The 19,147-nt window shown below is 37.9% G+C and overlaps 1 protein-coding gene across 1 annotated transcript in view; it reads left to right on the forward strand.

The window, feature by feature from the left end:
- Positions 1–19,147, forward strand: part of Cht6 (Chitinase 6) — a 526,853-nt gene that overhangs the window by 382,885 nt on the left and 124,821 nt on the right. The window contains exons 9-11 of the mRNA XM_068226058.1: positions 6,187–6,326; positions 7,283–7,611; positions 18,202–18,324. Of these exons, the coding sequence (XP_068082159.1) occupies positions 6,187–6,326; positions 7,283–7,611; positions 18,202–18,324 (592 nt within the window). The remainder of the gene's footprint in view (positions 1–6,186; positions 6,327–7,282; positions 7,612–18,201; positions 18,325–19,147) is intronic.

Consider the following 19,147-nt stretch of genomic DNA (forward strand, 5'->3'; position numbering starts at 1 on the left):
TAGCTTCTCCATCAGACCTTTTCTGTTCATTGCAAGGCATTCTGCTGCATACAGTGCTTCCGGGCGTACAACCGAACAATAATGCCTAAGCTTGGCGTTGATGGACACTGATCTTTTGTTGTAGACATTCCTAGTCAGCTGATATGCCACCTCCATCTTGTTGATTCTGCACATGATTGCTTCTTTCTCAGAGTTGTTAGGTACTATCAACTCGCCTAAGTACTTAAAGTTTTCCACCTGCTTGATTTTTCCCTGTTCCACAATGAGCTCTCTGAGAGCTGGCTTGATGTTGGTTATAAACTCTGTCTTTTGGAAAGAGATTTGGAGGCCAGCTTTTGCTGCTTGGATTCTCAGTTGGTTAATTTGTTTTTCAGCAGTATCTAGGGAATCAGAAAAGATTGCTAGGTCATCTGCAAAAGCTAGGCAGTCTATGATAAGATCATCTTTCTTATATCCTATTCTAAGGCCATTCTCAACCTCTTCCTTGCACATCTCCTTGCGCCATTCCTGAATGATTTTCTCCAGAATGCAGTTGAAGAGAAACGGTGATAGTCCATCCCCTTGCCTAACACCAGTCTTGATTTTGAAGACGTTAGAAATTTCTCCCCTGAATTTCACCCTGGACGTAGTGCCGGTTAAGGTCTGTTCAATGATAGCTCTCGTTTTGTTGTCTAAGCCCATTTCATTCAGAATGCGGAGGAGTGTGTGTCGATCTATGGAGTCGTATTTTTTATTATTATTATTATTATTTTTATTATTATTATGGTATCATCGTGAGAAGATACTGGGTTTTTCGCTCCCACAAAAACAGTAATTTCACTCCCAGCCTAATCAGATGAACATCTTATTATGGAATGTTGAGCGACTGAAGAGCACCATAACATTGACAAATATTCACCTACTGTGTTCACAATTTTTACACATGCTACTAAAGAATCTGTCGACCAAACTGACAGACATCAATGGATTCAACTTGCAGGATATGCCAGCAAGACGAGGGCCAAAAGGGAGACCGATGCGCAGCATTTCATGCTATTACAAACCTAGCCTAGGTAAAATTCAAAGCTTACACCAAGACCAGGACACAATGATATTAAACTTCGAATGCATCTCAGTGATAACCATATACTCAGGCCCACTAATACCTATTGAAGAGCTAATAGCAACTATCATGTTCCATAGGTCACTTAGCTCCAGAAAGAGACATAATACTAGCTGGAGATTTAAAATGCTCAATGTACCTCGTCAACCACAGAGCAAAAGACTACTAGATTTAATGACTGAGGAAGGTTTCATCCTCATCAATAAGGTTGAAAATAGAACGTACTTTACACATTCAGTGATCAGCACTATAGATTTAGTTTTTTATAAAGGCCACAACATCAAGCTATTAAATTACACTGTGTGTAATGATAAATGATAAAGAAACATTGCCCGGATTCAGCACAATTTACCGTCTCAAGAATAGAGAAGAGAGAAAAGCCTGAAGATACTTACCCCTTACGGCAGATCGACAAAGATATTCTTCAGCTGAAAGCTGAGGAATGTAAAGAACTTGATAAACACATAAATAACAATGACATAGACACAGCTTCCCTTTTCTTGGAAAAGACAATCAGTTTAGCAATTATATATAAGCAGAAAAGAAGATCACGAATATGGTTTGACAAAGAGTGCTATATGATGAGAAAGAGCATCATAGATGTAATGCATGTAGCAAAATTCAGCATGAGCCAGGAGGCAATAAAACAATACAGCATCTTCAAGAAGGAATACAAAAGGCTACTGTTAGTAAAACGCAAGGAACACTTGGAAAAAGAGGTGATAAGAATAGTAGAAGAAACTGTCAATGACCAATTTGTAGCACTGAACTCTAGGAAGACACAAAGTAGTGGAAAAATCGACATGGTTACTTGGGAAGAGCACTTCAGGAACATACTAAATTTAGACAAAGATTGCTGCTATCTTGAGGTAGCAGCATCAGGTACATATGAAAAAAGAAACAAACCCATTCACAACAGAGAAGGTATATAAAGGTATCAAATCACTAAAGAGCAATAAGGCCATAGAGCGTGACGGCATTTGCAATGAACATGTTAAAGACACAACAGAGACGTTACTTTCAGCGATCTCAGCCCTAATGAACCTATGTCTCCCAGAGTGTAACATCCCCGCAGCATGGAGAATTTCGACTATCAAAGTAATGTTCACAGGGAAAGGTGACCAATCAGATCCAAAGGGATAGCTTTGGAAAAGAACATGTTGAAGGTTTTGACAAAACTTACCACAAAAGGATTACAGGGAGCAGTTGACCATAAAATCCCAGATGAACAGTTTGGATTCCGCAAAGGTCGGAGTACCCTCCATGCCATTAACAACCTGATCAGTGACATCGAAGAAACTTTACGACATCAAAGAGGCAAATTTCCTGTAACGTTTGTTGATTATGCAAAACTTTGACACGCTAAGCAGGCCGTTAATAATTGCAAAACTGGAAGCCATAATGGGCGAAGACAACATACTCATGAAACTCATTAGCAACATTCTGATGACTAACTACCTACAAATTGATGACTGCATTACAACTTTGAATTTGATAATGCAAACTAATGGAGTACTGCAAGGCGACCCACTCAGCCCCTGCTCTTTAAAATAGCAACGTACGATGTGGTGATGGCAATTAAGCTTGGAACAGTAAATGTTAACATATGCAGATCATATGGTCATTGGTTCGAGTTCCCTACCTTATCAATCATAATAACTTATAAATAATAATCCCTACCTGAATTGCAAAAAGCCATTGACAATCTGTGCACAGGAAAACAAGATGAAAATCAACACTGAGAAAACTGTAAAAATCAACTCTCCCTCTCCCTCAAGTCAGCAAATACATTGACATATCTTGGACTGACATTCCAAACAATAGCTAGAGTCTACAGAGCCCACATAAAGTCTCAAGCAATGGCGGCAACCAAAGCCATATATGATATTAAAACAATCACGAAGCTTTTACTGGGACCGCTATGAAATTATTTGACATGAAAACAGCTCCCATCACCATATACGGGCTGGAAATCATCTGGGAGAAACTGACTATGGCGGACTTGATAACATTCAAAGGAGCCAAGTCGCATTTTCTGAAAGCTACCCTGGGAATACTGAAATGTGCAAAATCTCGACTAGCATATGAACTTGCCAAGGAGACCTTCTTCATCGAGGACCTTCAGATGCCTGGAAGAAACTAATGCAGGACAGAGTGAAGAAAAGAGAGGAAATCTGAATCGACTTTTATAGAACGGAGGCCATGATGAATAGGGCAATGAAAAACACTAACCAAGTCCTGCGTCACTTTGTTAACCAGATGGCGGTACATGGTTACCGCCATAAGCTGTGTAATATTGAGTACTTCCATGACCCAGGTGAATCTTGCGTATGTAAATTATGCATACAATGCAGCCGATCCATGTACTCACTTGGGCAAATCGTGAATCTTTTGTAAATGTGAGTTTACACTAGAATCAGAGAACGATAAAAAAATCAGTTATTTAGATCTGACAATCATCAGACAACCTGGTTCATTGAGCTACAATATTTTTTGAAAATCAACGCAAACCATTAACACAATCCATCAAGATTCCATACGGCTACATGCCCATAAATGTGCAGCATACCATAGTATGGTACACCGCACTTTTAGCATCCCGCTGTCTAAAAAAAGAACTTAAAAATGAATTAATCACCACTCGCAGTATAGCAAAATTTAATGGCTACAAGAGCTCCCTTATAGAGAAAATCATTAATAAACATACACACCAACCTTCAACCACCTTAACAAAAGAAAAACTCACAACAACATTTTATCTACTTTCACATTCAATAATAAACAAGTCTACCAAATCACAAACATATTTAAAAAGCATGATGTCAAAAGAGCCTTCAAAACTTGTAACAGAAACACAGATATTTTACACAATACCAATTACACTAACCATAGCAATAAGTTCACCAAGTCAGGTATTTATAGACTCGATTGTAATAATTGTAACACATCTTATGTCCGTCAAACAGGTAGGAGCCTCCATACAACATACTTAGAGCATGTTAATGCCCTGAACTATAACAGAATTTCAGCCATGGGACAGCACATGGGTGATACTAACCTTAAGTTCGCTAATATCAACCAAGACATGAAAATTTCAAAGTTATACAAAAAGGCCCCCTGCTCAATATTATGGAAAATTGTTTTATCCACCTGGAACAGTTTTTCAATCCTAAATTCAATCTAAATGAAATTTCAGAGAAATCAAACATTTTATTTTACCTTTTAATTCCTATCTTTAGTAATCAGGTCTCAGATAAAAATAATTCTTTCTTTTATAATATCTTTAAATTCCCCTCTCAGCAACAGTCTTTTTTTCCGTACCCTTCTGCCCCACCTTAGACACCCCTTCTCTTCTTCTCCTCTCCCCTCCTGACCCTCCCCTCCCACCCCCTTCACTTCCCATCAATTCTTTACCTCCTCCCCTCCTCTCCTTATCTACTCCTTTGTTTACATTGCCTGCTTCCTACAACAAGTCAATGCTTGTTCCCTATCCACTTCTTTGTTTACATGGCTTGCCTGCTTCCTCCAACAAGTCAGGGCTTGTTCTACGTCAGATGTTAGAGGCGAGTCTCATCAATCAGTTTTCTCCTTTTTAATTTATTTTCTGTATGGTTATTCATTCCTAATTCTGGCTATCATTTCCAGACTTACTTCTAAGCCTGAGGTTCTAAGTCAAATTAAAGACATCATATTATGACAAGAAGATCATAACCATAATTTTTGTTATTACTCATATGTATATTTTAATGTTATAATTATTCCTTCAACATTGTCTTTGTCTGGTATACATATGTTTTAGTTATCACATAATCTGTTTAATTTTATTTGGCTGAAGATGGCCACTAAGTGGCTGAAAATAGTCCTAAGACTGATGTAATATTATTTACTTGATATATTGTATTGAAATTTATTTCTTATAAAGTGAGTGATGTCAGTAAATCTAGTTTGTTCTCAACTCAATGCACAATTTGTGCACTGTATCTTCAAATAAAATTATTATTATTATTATTATTATTATTATTATTATTATTATTATTATTATTATTATTATTATTATTATTATTATTATGCCACCTTAATATACTATGATCATACTCTGATTTAAAAATGACTCTTCCTGGCCTTTCTCATTAAGCTGCGCACTTGATGGGACTAGGAAGGTGCACTGCTCGTAGATTCATGGTTGAATTCCTGGTCATATTAGCGAGAATCTTTAGTAGCCTATAGTATCCTCATGATCGTTTTCTAAATTCTCCACTTTCAAGTAGAGTATAATAGCTCAAGCTTCATATCACATACTTCAGTGGCTTCAGTCCCAGATCAAATAATTAGTTATGGTACACATAATTCAACAGATCTCACAGTACAGCAGGTTATATGACAGTTTGTAATCACATACAATACAGATGACCGATGATCAGAGATCTTCCTAGCCTCCAAAATGATGTAACAGCAGTAATAACAACTAGGAAGATGGCGACGAAAACTGATATCACCGAAGAAGTGCTATTTTCATTTGCTGAACAACTGTGAAACCTATCACAATGATTTTCTGCGTTGTATTATTTCATTTCAGGGATCTTTAGCTAGCAGGCCACATGATTGATGTCATTCTTACATTAGTTTTTCTTAATATTCATAGTTCCGTTATATCCTTTTTTTGGTGAGAACTTCATATTTCAGGTCCAATTTGTTGTAGAGTTTCACCATTTATTGGCTACCTACACTAACTCCTTCACAAACACAATTTTTTTTGTGAATCCTTCCCGATCCCATACAAGCAACTATGAAGTCAACGTTTGGTTACCGTGATATGCTATGTAAATACTAAACAGATAGGCCTAAACCCTATACTTGGGCACATGTACTTCTGTGCATGGGTATTTTACCCCTCTTTCTCTAGTTTATTTTTGCTGCATCTCGTATCTTGATCATACCTTACTATGGCATAAAATGCTGGAGAATTCTGTATACTTTTAAGATACTAGGCAACTTAACTCTCAAATAACATAACAGAAGTCAAAATATTCCAATATCTGGTCACCTCAGAATGTTCTCAAATGGATTGATTGATGGAATTCCAGGCCCGGTATGCGAGCGAGAATGGACTGGGAGGCATCATGTTCTGGGCAATCGACAATGACGACTTCAGAGGAAAGTGTCATGGCCGGGCATATCCACTTATTGAGGCTGGAAAGGAAGAGCTGCTGGCTTCAGCGTCAAGGTAGGTTTTCAAATATTACTTGTGCTGAGTAGTCCTGTTGGTTAAGGCTCAAGGTTTTATACACTCCAAAGGCAGCTGATGACAATACAACGTTCAGATATGTGTAGCAAGAAGAGGGAATTGTTATCATATTTTGACAAATCTCGATGTAGAATGCCTCCTTTAGTTTATCAGATGAACTGTATCTTTCAGTTTTGTCCATCATGAATCCAAATATTCTTATCAATGTTTATTTAGATTATTAACTAAACAGATAATGAGTGTATAAATATACCATCACTATCACTTATTACAGGGATGGACACCAATCAGAGAGTTTCTGTTCATCCTCTATGAATTTCAAGCTTACTTTTGGGTCTGTTTAGTCCTATTCTTATTGTTGAACCTTAAACATTAGTGTCACACATATCCCATTCACTCAGCTATTATTAGTGTTCATGCCTGTAAACTGTACATTGCCCTTCAAATTTCTTCAACAATTTGGGCAGTTTTCCTTTTCCTGTTTAACGGTTAGGATTACTGGATGTGGTACTGACCAGTAACTACTACAACATATCGAGCTGGCTTTCTGGTGTAGCTAATATCGAGAGATCTCTATGTTAAAGTCCAGAGGGTGTTGACGATTCTCAATTCTAATGAGAATATTACAAATTTGGAAAGAAGTAATACTCAAAATCAGACTCTCAAGAAATACTTTTAGTTGCAGTTTCTGAAGTAAATGAGGATTTACAATTAGTGTTAGTCAATATTTTAAAAATAATAATACATTGACCTTCAAAATGATGTTTCTTCTTTTTTTGTGTTAAGCGGTTTCGATATTGGGTCCACATTTTTCAAGTATTCTATTGCGATTCTTAACAAATTTACATTAGCAAAATCAAAATTTTGAACTGATTTTTTAAAAACTCTCCTAGTATATTTTGAAGAATCCATCTTAATCTCTATGTTTTGTACAGAAGCTCTAACGATGTGGTCCCAAGCACCAAGCGGGTGTCTAAGCCCCGAAGTCACCCTCGACCCCGTCCTGCAGTCAAAGAGGAGGAAGATCCTGCCGTGGAGGTAGAGGAGAGACCCAAAAACAAAGGAACCACCTCGTCATCAGGCCGCAGAAATCGCCGACCCAGCTCCAAGTCCAGATCCCGTCAGAGGAATAGGACCTCAACCACCAAATCGACAACTACCACCACTACAACAACTACCACAACCACTACAACACCAGCTCCAACATCGACCACTCCCGTATGGAATACGCCAGAGCCTCCCACTACCCCAGATCCAGGAAGTGGTGAGTGCTGATTATGTTTTATCAAGAGATTCACTCAGTTATTATTAGTGTTCATGCCTGTAAACTGTTACATTGCCCTTCAAATTTATGTATATGGGAAATATATGTTCATGAGAGCACCACATGTTTAAGGTTATGTTCTGTTAAGAGATTCACCTAGCTATTATTAGTGTTCATGCCTGTAAACTGTACATTGCCCATCAAATTTACGTATCTGGGAAATACACGTTCACTAGAGCGCCACATGTTTACCGTACTGTTTATTTTCCTCCAGACTGATCCATTTTTCGCTCTATGCACTATGTGCCCTATCTATCTAACTAAAGAAGGAATCTAAAGAAGTTACACGTGATTGAAATAATTCACGGTCTTTAAGTTGCAGTGAACTGTAATGTGCATGTCTGTGGTGATTGGCAGAAGGCACCATTCCTTCGTTGGAAAACAACAAAGGATCTACATAGAGAGAAGTCTAAAACATTCATCACAAACATTTAGCCGGACGAATGTCTTGACATATTTCTACATTATACCGTGAGGCAAGTGGTCACAGATAGTTAAATGGAAGAATTTGGATTTTCCCAAGCGTAGCTAACAATGCTCACAGGAATGAAATATTCAGAAGGGTTCTTTTGTCCATATAACATGTCCATAGTCATCCCCCTTGATTTCCTTTGCCCTTCTTCAGAGAACTCAGGGGGTGGTAACAACACAGAGGAATCTAAAGAAGTTACGCGTGATTGAAATGATTTGCAGTTTTTTAGTTGCGCTGAACCATAATGTGCATGTCTGTGTGACTGGCAGAAGGCAGCATTCCTTTGATGAAAAACAACAAAGACTGGCAAAGGATCTACATAGGTAGAAGTCTTCACATACATTTAGCCTGACCGATATCTATGGCATGTTTCTACATTATTCCCTAAGCCAAGTGGTCACGGATAGTTCGACTCATAGCTGAATATTTTCAGACTGCTCACACGCAAGGTACATTTACTCATGTAGTTCTTTACTTGAGTGGATACGGAATATTGATTCAGCTGAGGTATCTGAGGAGGTATGGGTAGAAGCTGGACCAGGGAATAATGCACAAGATGGCAGCCACTCACAACCTAACCTAACCTACAGTAACTCCTCAGTCCTGTCTGGCTGTCCCACCCTAACATAATATAACCTAACTCTTCAGTTTTCACTGGCTGCCCTTCCATAACCTGAGCTAAACTAACCCAACTCCCCAATCCTCACCAGCTGCCTTTCCCTAACTTAAGCTAATTTTTCAAGTGTATTCAGTTTTTGATTTTGTAAAGATGGCGGCTTCTCCTTCAGGTATATTGCTGAAAGTTAGGGATTTTTCCATTATAGATTGGTAGTCTGTCTAGAGCATTATCTAGCGGCTCATTATGTGAGGACCCAACCAACCTGCAGGTTCATGAAACTCAGTTTGTACACCTACACATGGAGAGTAGACGGATATGAGGATCCATCCAACCAACCTGCAAGGTCACGAAACTCAATTTGTAAACATGCAGAGTGAATGCGCTCAACCAAGTGGTTAGTTAAATTAAAAACATTTGAACCTAAGGTACTTTCTGAAATATATATTGTAGGTTCAGTTTTATAATAATGTGAGAGAAGACAAAGAGAGAATTAACTAACTTTGAAACTGACTGCACCACCTTCCTTCTACAATGTACCTTAGGTGTAGACATTTTTTAATCGCATGTTTAACTTTGAAACTGACTGCACCACCTTCCTTTTACAAAGTACCTTAGGTGTAGACATTTTTTAATCGCATGTTATAAATCTCATTCCATATTGACGATTATCACTTTACAAATAAAAAGTCTTTTATTATCCTTCTTTTCAATACAAAAAGTGACATTTTAAAATTCATTCACCTCTGTGTTTTGGCTGTGTTTTTAATCACTAGCTGAGAGCTGATCACGATTCCAGTGCAAGTTCATAAAAGCTGATTTTTGGAGTGGTGATGCAAGTCTAAACCTGTCTCGTCTGTGGTTTCACTGTGTTTTAATCACCAAACGAGAGAAGAACATGATTAAACATCCGTGACCAGCGGAGCTCTTTTCTGGTTGTATCTATAACTACGAGCTGCTTTTGGGCTGTGTTTAATCACGGCGACCATATAGCAGTGTCGGGCGGCACTATGCTGCTACGCTACCGGCAGTTGCTGCTTACGAGGGGAGACCTACTATACCACTAGGCTGCTGGTGTGTGGTCTGTATAATACTTCTTTAATGTTAGTATGATAGTAAATGAGTGACTTAACATCAAAGGTGGACATTTTTGAACGAATGATTTAGAGTAACTTTCATAAAAATTGATACCTACCATCACATCTGTATCAAAAGCGGACATTCATTCATTTTAGTTTCAAAACCGGACAACTGTATTTTCAAAGCATCGAGGATGACGAGCTCCTTCCCCTCACCATTGAACACCTCTCTGCACCATGGAACCGCGTAATCCCTTGGTGGTCAACGGCCCTGGAAGTTCTGGTAGAGGCGCTCGAACCAAGGAGTCTGATGACAGGTGAAGTGCAGCGTGGAATGTATAGTTAATGATTGAATTTCACTTAAGTCCCATGAAGGAAGTAAAGAAGCATGTAACACCGAACAGAACGTCAATAAAATCTGAACGACACTTCCTTACAGCACTTCACTGGAGATAATTGTGTACCACTGTTCATACGAGTTACGAGTTCCACTGTTCGTAAACTTTAGCACACTTAAATAAGTTTCAAGTGATGCCTTTATCGAAGAGATTAAATCAGTTTTACAATCTACGATGAAAGGTAAATTAACATAGTTCAAAAGTGAAATAGTAACTGTCTGATTCATTTGTTGGAAAAATAGAAATGAATGGAGTAGTGTGAAAAACACAGTTCGTAACCTTCTCCATCACTAAGGTTAACACTGTTATTTTTCTAAGCACAGTCTAATGGAATTCAAAGAATGTTATTGAGACTTAGTTTTATTGAACACTTGAAAGTATGACAAGCGTCATAATGAAGTACAGTCCCATTAACATACTACAGCACTATTTGTGAAATGAGAACGATCGCTAAGACAAGATCGAATGAAAGAAAGCAAAGTCCTTTCTCGATACACCGTCTTTTGAAGTTTCCTAAAGCACACAGTCTTTCAAGGCACAATATCATAAAACTAACACAGTTCTTTCATTGAGAATACTCATTCAAAATTAAAACAGTTCTTTCATTTAGCACAGTCTTTAGAAGTACAAAAAAAATTAAGATCCCGTACGGAAACACAGTCTGAAAGAGAACAGTTCTTACGGAAATAAACAATTCATTCACTGAGCACAGTCATGAAGGTAAGTTAAGATATAGTCTAACGCAAGAGACGAAGTTCCAACACTGAAGCGCAATCAATTCATATATGATAAGGCACAGTTTTCAGAAAATAAAGAACAGTTTTGTAAATGCACATTTGGAGCGTTACTCAAACAAAATAATTTGAATTCACAGTCTTTACGAGAACAACTACATTTTCTTACGAAGCACAGTCTTTCAGAAAAAGAACTGAGTTCTCGTGAGTCACTTCGCGAATATCTGTTCGTAGAATGAGTTTCAGATAAGGATGAGTGGTACCTTCATGAGACAAATCCTGTCACACTCGTGTCACAGTTAAATATTAGTCTATCATTATAAATGACTTGTAATATTTTAAACATCTCTTCTCATACTTGAAATTTAGAGTTCCACCTTCGCACCTTGGACTTAGAAAATTTACTGAGCATTCGTACTTTGTGCGTAGAACATCGGTGTTTTGCCGGGCAGAGTAATGATGTAGAATCAAAGTCCCACAGTTGGTCCGTACATGAGATGGCTGGAACAACATGAAGATACTCATTTACTACCGACCTCGTGGCCCTCTTTTATACGTGAAGGTCGGATCACGGGCTTCGAAATTTATGTAAATCTAACTTCTAATTACTCGGCTATCTCGCCGCCGATCTTCTTAAAACTTGGTATATCACCATATTCGATACTGGGCTACGTGATGGTGTAGTCAGAAATTTTATATCACGTTTCATTCAAGAGATAGTGACATAGAATATATAGAAGGTTCTATTGTGACATCATTTGTCCTTGGCAAGCTCAGAGCAGCGAGCACCCGCATGACTCGCCGTCATATCCGTTCCCTGTGCATATAGCAGTAGTTTCAAATCACCTACATGGGTGTTAGCTTGCGTTGTCTCAGAAATACTTTGGGCTGAGAATGTCTGCACGGCATTCCCGTTTCAATATACATATAATTGGAAAAATTCAAAAGAAATTATTATGGTTTATTTATTATAGGAAGCATAATCATTCAGCATTGAGGTTGAGAATGTCATACAGTCAGTTACTAGAAGAATTTGGTACATTTCATTAAACGTTTGCTGAGAATTATATAAACAACTGTTTCTGCACAAATTTATAAATAGCATTATAGATAGTTGTGATCTGCTACACAGAATGCATTTCAACATAAGCAAATCCAAATTACGTACCCGGATGTACTTTTACAATTCCTTATCCAACATTAAATCATAAAAATTTACCATTATTAAGTATGTGTACTGTGTTTAATAACTCATTCAAACCCCATGATATAGATCTCTCCGTGTTCCTACCAGACATCAGAAACTGTTTATTGAACTACTTCAGTGGATATACTTCATCTATCTTCACAAAAATCAAATCTATAAAATGGAAATTGTATTCATTATACAATATCTTTGTCAATTACACAGACAGACATCAGTTGTCTGAAAACTTCGAGATTTTACTTCTACACTATTAATCATTCACCTGACCTGTCAGTATATACCCATGCCTGCACATAAATATTTAGCTATTTCTCAGTAGCCAGTAATTGCAACGTAGATAGAATCTAATTCTGGTCTGTATATATAAAAATTTTGATAACCTAATGTTATTTCTTGTTATTTTTTGTTATTATAATTTTAAAAATCTATTTTGGTGATTTTTTCTAAATTTGGATTACCTATTATAATATATTAAGTAATGTCTGTTGTAATTGGAGTGCACCTCCGTTACAGACATGTTTCATAATTAAAATAATATAAATAAATGTGCCGTCGGTATTAATCATGTACACGCGTTTGTAGACTTGGGACACCAATCTACCGTATGAAGGGCTTTGCTTGCTTCATTCCTGTACAAAACATAAAGTTTCATAGCACTTGTAGTACCAACGTTTCAAGTCTGCCCAGATGCATCTCGTAAAGTAGGAAGGTTAGTGTGTGGTTAATCAAAGTCGATGTAGCTATAGTCCTGTCCACTTTCATGAGCTGCCGCTCTCATGCAGTAGGGCTGCCGCTCTCATGCGGTAGGGTGTAAATATCTTGTTGATTTCTGACAATAGGAATTCCGTATTTACTATTCAGATCTTGAGTAAAAAGGTTGATAGAAATTATGTTCAATTCTTACGACACCTTCCCGCAAATCGATCGGGTTTGTCACCTCCAGAATCAAATTCATGGTGTATGGTAAATCCAAGCTGCTGAAGACTTGTTTTTATACTCGTGATAGCTTTCACTGTCAGCAACTGACAGCGGACTTCACAAAAGGTTTTACTCTATGTATGGTGCGATCTACTGTATACACTTTCTTCATGCTGGCTGGCATATTTTGTACGTAATGGGTGTGTGATCTACCTGGATGAGACGTTTTTCTTATTCAGCAGGTGTAAGCTTCTCTCTCTAATGTGGGTTGCACTCACCGGATGTAGAGGACCACAGTTGGAGTTTCACGTATGCTACACCCACTAGGCGAAGTAATGATAAAATCGTGGATCGAATGTGAAGGTTCTTGATTGACGTATACGTCTGTGATGGTATTACACGTATTAGATACGATATAATCTTCGAATAATTTTCTTGGCTGGCCAGACTGATGTGACATGTTCGATGTAAGTTCCCATGCCAAGAAATGAACCAGCAGGCCGATTGAATCTGGTTGTGACTTAAACTCGATTGTAAATGTGGATAGAATATTGCAGCGATGTATCACATTGCAAGCAAAAAGTACAAACGTATATTTTCCTGGAAGGAAATTTTTTCACTGAATTGTCTAATGATGACCTTATAGACATGGTCGTAAATATCGTCTGTGGAATATCTAATGATGTTATTTGCTTTTCGTCCCACTAACTACTTTTATGGTTTTTGGAGTGTGAATTATCTACTGGGCGATAGATAGAGTTAACAAAGTTTTGTCGTAGTCAACTTGCCGTTGATTTCTCAATTTTTGTCACACTACCGGGCACGCGGTTGACTTTGTCAACCAGTTACTTTTTCAGTTGTTTACAGGCTTCCAACGGCATAAACATTTCATTTAAGGGCATTTTATCTTTTTATTCAATCTTATTCTCCAAATAAAATTAAATACTTGTATTAGTGATTAATATGAATGTACTTAAAATGGATAATCTTGAACACGTGAACTAATTCCAATAGGGACATGAATACTGCGCCTATTTAAAATGAGTTAAGCAGTAGATACACAATTTAATTAAAATAATGGTCATATTTTAATATTTGCACAATTATATAATGATATGATCAGATACAATAGCAAAGAAACAACTTAATGAAAAATAAACTTTGTTGCCATGTCCAAGAAATCTTTAACACCTTATCCCCGAGTAATGCCATAATGTCACTGCGGTTCACAAATTTAGCATCGCACTCACGGCTGTAATTCACTTCCTCTCGCTTCCTTGAAATGTACAATTTAGGCCAGTAAAATAGTTCATCAACAATCTCAGCGTTTATCAACTGCATGAAACAGTCAGTTTCTGTTGATACCTTCCTCATCTCCCCTTTCGGTCCTGGCAGTACTTTTACAATAATCCTTGCTTTTACCCTCGAACTAGGATTTGAAAAGTCCACCATGGACCACATTGTTCCTCCATCTTTCCTGAAGATAAATTCCCTTTCGTTATTGTCTTCATAGATCTCACTGTCCGAATCGGCCTCCTGCTCTGTATCACTGTTATGATCCTGATCCGATATGTTTATAATTTCCTCCTCCCCATCCAAAAAATTCGAGGCAGAGTCCTCTATTTCATCGGACAACTGGCTCAAAATATCAGGTATGTTTTCGTCATTGACAAAACGATACCTAAAATAGAAATATAATACATGTAATTACACCTGACTTTGCCTAATTACTCGAAAAGTACAGAGGAGAGGAAATTTTAAAGAAATAAATTTTACTTACATGACCAGGCGCGCGGTTGATTTTGTCAACCAACTTCGGGTTCCAAGAGTTTGCTCGAAATAATTACACACATATCGCTTCCACTGTTGTCAAAACTCAACTGAACTGAAGGTCAAGAGTGAGAGGAAAGGTATTAGTTGCGAGGTGGTGAAAGACTGACAGTTCAAGGAATTACGGCGTAAAATAGCGCGCTGGTTGTTTTTGACAATTTAAAAGAAATAAATTTTACTTACATGACCAGGCGCGCGGTTGATTTTGTCAACCAACTTCGGGTTCCAAGAGTTTGCTCGAAATAATTACACACATATCGCTTCCACTGTTGTCAAAACTCAACTGAACTGAAGGTCAAGAGTGAGAGGAAAGGTAGGGTTAATAGGAATGGGAAGCGTTTGCTGGACTTCTGTGCTAATACAGGTTTAGCAGTTACGAATACATTCCTCAAGCATCAGGCTATACACTGCTACATGTAGGAGGATAGGGGAACCAGATCCATAATAGACTATAATCTTAACCGACTTCAAAATAAGGAAATCTGTTAGGAATGTACAGGTTTTCCGGGAACTTTCGATGATACAGACCACTATCTGATCTGTAGTGAACTAAGTATCTCTAGACCTAGGATAGAGAAAGTGAAATCAGACTGCAAACGAATAAGGGTAGAAAATCTCCAGGACGAGGAAATTAGACAGAAGTATACGGATACGATTAGTGACAAGCTCCGAACAGTGGACAGTAAGCAGGTTCAGAATATAGAAAGAGAATGGGTGACACACAGGGGTGCTGTAGTAGAAACAGCAAGGGAATGCCTAAGAACAACTGTGTGTAAACATGGGGAAAAGCAAACATCTTGGTGGAATGATGAAGTGAGAGCAGATTGTAAACCTAAAAAGAAGGCTTATCAAAAATGACTCCAAACAAGGGCCGAGTCAGACAGGAATTTGTACGTAGTTGAAAGAAACAGAGCAAAACAAATAGATGTTGAATCCAAAAAGAAGTTGTGGGAAGAATTTTGTATTAACCAGGAAAGGCTATGTCAAGCAGCAGGGAAACCTCGCTGGACAGTAATAAGGAATCTTCAGAAGGGAGGTAAAATGGAAATGAACAGTGCTTAGTGTAACTCAGGTGAAATAATAATAGATCCCAGGGAATCACTGGACAGGTTGAGGGAATATTTTGAAAATCATCTCAGCGTAAAAGGAAATCTTCCTGGTGGTGTCACAAACAATGGAGCTCGTCAGGAGGAGGAAACTGATGTTGGCGAAATTAAGCTTGCGGAACTGGAAAAGGTAGTAAATAAACTCCATTTTCATAAAGCAGCAAGAATAGATGAAATTAGACCCGAAATGGTGAAGTATAGTGGGAAGGCAGGAATGAAATGGCTTCATAGAGTAATAAGATTAGCATGGAGTGTTGGTAAGGTACCTTCAGATTGGACAAAAGCAGTAATTGCACCTATATGCAAGCAAGGGAACAGGAAGGATTGCAACAACTATCGAGGTATCTCATTGATTAGTATACCAGTCAAAGTATTCACTGGCATCTTGGAAGGGAGGGTGCGATCAGTGGTTGAGAGGAAGTTGGTTGAAAACCATTGTGGTTTCAGACAACAGAAGAGTTGTCAGCATCATATTTTAAGTATGTGACAAGTAATTGAAAAATGCTATGAGAGGAATAGACATGTTTATGTTTCGTGGATCTAGAGAAAGCTTATGACAGGGTACCGAGAGAAAAGGTGTTCACCATGCTGGGGGACTATGGGATTAAGGGCATATTATTAAAATCAATCGAAGGCATTTATGTTGGCAATTTGGCTGCAGTAAGAATTGATGGTAGAATGAGTTTTTGGTTCAGGGTTCTTACAGGCATCTGCAAGGCTGTAATCTTTCACCCTTGTTGTTCGTAGTTTACATGGATCATCTGCTGAAAAGTATAAAGTGGCAGGGAGGGATTCAATTAGGTGGAAATGTAGTAAGCAGTCTGGCCTATGCTGATGACTTTGCCATTAAGGCAGATTGTGCCGAAAGCCTGCAGTCTAATATCCTGGAAGTTGAAAATAGGTGCAATGAGTAGACTATGGTATTAAAATTGGCCTTTTGAGGACTAAATTGATGTCAGTAGGTAAGAATTCCAAGAGAATTGAATGTCAGAGAGGTGATACAAAGTTGGAACTGGTGGATAATTTCAAGTATTTCGGATGTGTGTTCTCCCAGGATGGTAATATAGTAAGTGAGATTGAATCAAGGTGTCGTAAACTAATGCATTGAGCTCGCAGTTGTGATCAACAGCATTCTGTAAGAAGGAAGTCAGCTCCCTGTCAAAACTATCTTTACATCGGTCTGTTTTCAGACCAACTTTGCTTTACAGGATCGAAAGCTGGGTGGACTCAGGATATCTTATTCATACGTTAGAAGTAACAGACATGAAAGTAGCAAGACTGATTGCTGGTAAAAACAGGTGGGGACAATGGCAGGAGGGTACCTGGAATGAGGAGATAAAGGCTAAGTTAGAAATGAACTCAAAGGATGAATCTGTGCACATAAACCAGCTTCAGTGCTGGGTCATATGAGGCGAAAGGAGGAGGATAGGTTACCTAGGACGATAATGCGCTCTGTTATGGAGGGTAAGAGAAGCAGAGGGAGACCAAGATGATGATGGTTAGACTCAGTTTCTAACGATTTAAAGATAACAGATATAGAACTAAATGAGGCCACAGCACTAGTTGCAAATAGAGGATTGTGGCGGCATTAAGTAAAATCACAGACGCTTGCAGACTAAATGCTGAAAGGCATAATGGTCTATAATGATGCTTTATGTATGTTTCTAATAATCTGAGCCATTTTGTCAGATTCTCCCGGTGTAAGTAGTAATAAGCAAAGGATATTTCACTTTGTTGAGGGAACGAATGATTCCCTAAATTCCACGTTTCTGGCAGACTCGTTACCTGACATTTTAGTTAGATATTGTAACAGTAGATAAGTATCTCTATTTAAAACAAACAAATCTTGTTGAAAACTATTATTATTGTTCTTTGTACTCATTTTCATTTCCTTAACGAAGAGGGAAATTGCAACATCTATCATCTGCATGCCCACCTGTTCCACAAATAAAGCACTGTTGACTTATGAGAAATAATTAATTTGAAAGGGTGAAATGCTAACTATTGCCCTTTACTTAACAATTCCATTACATTGCCATGTAGAGGAATTAATCACAGTGATACTTAAGACAGATAGGCTATTTCAGTTTTCGATCAACCTTTTAAGTGCCTGCCAATAAGAAATTTAAATGCTGTTCATAAACATTATTGTATTGAATTATCCTTTCAGATTTCAAGTGTAAGGATGAAGGATTCTTTCCACATCCTCGAGATTGCAAGAAATACTTCTGGTGCCTTGACAGCGGTCCATCAAATCTCGGCATTGTTGCTCATCAGTTCACCTGTCCATCAGGTTAGTACAATGTTCACAATATGTCAATATTTACTAGTGTTAGGGCGCCACTTGGTAATTAAAATCACTGTTCCAGGAAGTACATAGCCATTTTTGACTCCTGGAACAGTGTTTCTTGGTGACACAAATGACTAATCTAAGTTGAATATCACATAAACTCAAGGGAAATTATGCAAAGTGTTGGTTCAACAAGAACTCATGCTTGAACAGTTTCTGTATGCCATAATTAGCCCCGTTAACTCTATAAATTTCCCTAGGAGAGCTTCGTGCTTTTTTGTGGCTTGACACTACTACAGCTGCTTCCTTTTAAGTTCCCTAAACTAGGCTAACAACCTTCTCTATTTAGAAAATTACCTTACTGCTTAAAATGCAGTAGAAGTCTGTTATAGCGAGGATTCAAAACGGCGAAAAATGTACTCCCTATAATGGTTGTCGTTATATCCGATTGTTCGTAAAAGTCGGAGGAAAAACAACACACATTAAAATTGGTATGAAACGGCAATCAGGTTGTTCAAAACTTGTGTTTTTGCCGATTTCCATTCTGCGACTTACCTGTTAGTTATATTCTAATTCCGAGAAACCTTAACCTGTAATTTCAATTTCTTTCTGAAAAATTGAGCTAGTATCACTCCAGTGGGGTCTGTGACAAACGTTTCGGTTTACTTATTCAAATTGCATTATCTAACCTAACCTTTTATACGTAATGAAAACAAATTTCATGCACCAGTAAAGTAATGATTACCTATTCACTATAAATTTACATGGGAATAGTCTTTCCATACTTAACAACGTGCAAGAAAATACGGAGATATCTTGTTAGTGA

This window comes from Anabrus simplex, chromosome 2 (genome assembly GCF_040414725.1).
Source record: "Anabrus simplex isolate iqAnaSimp1 chromosome 2, ASM4041472v1, whole genome shotgun sequence".
Lineage (NCBI taxonomy): Eukaryota > Metazoa > Arthropoda > Insecta > Orthoptera > Tettigoniidae > Anabrus > Anabrus simplex.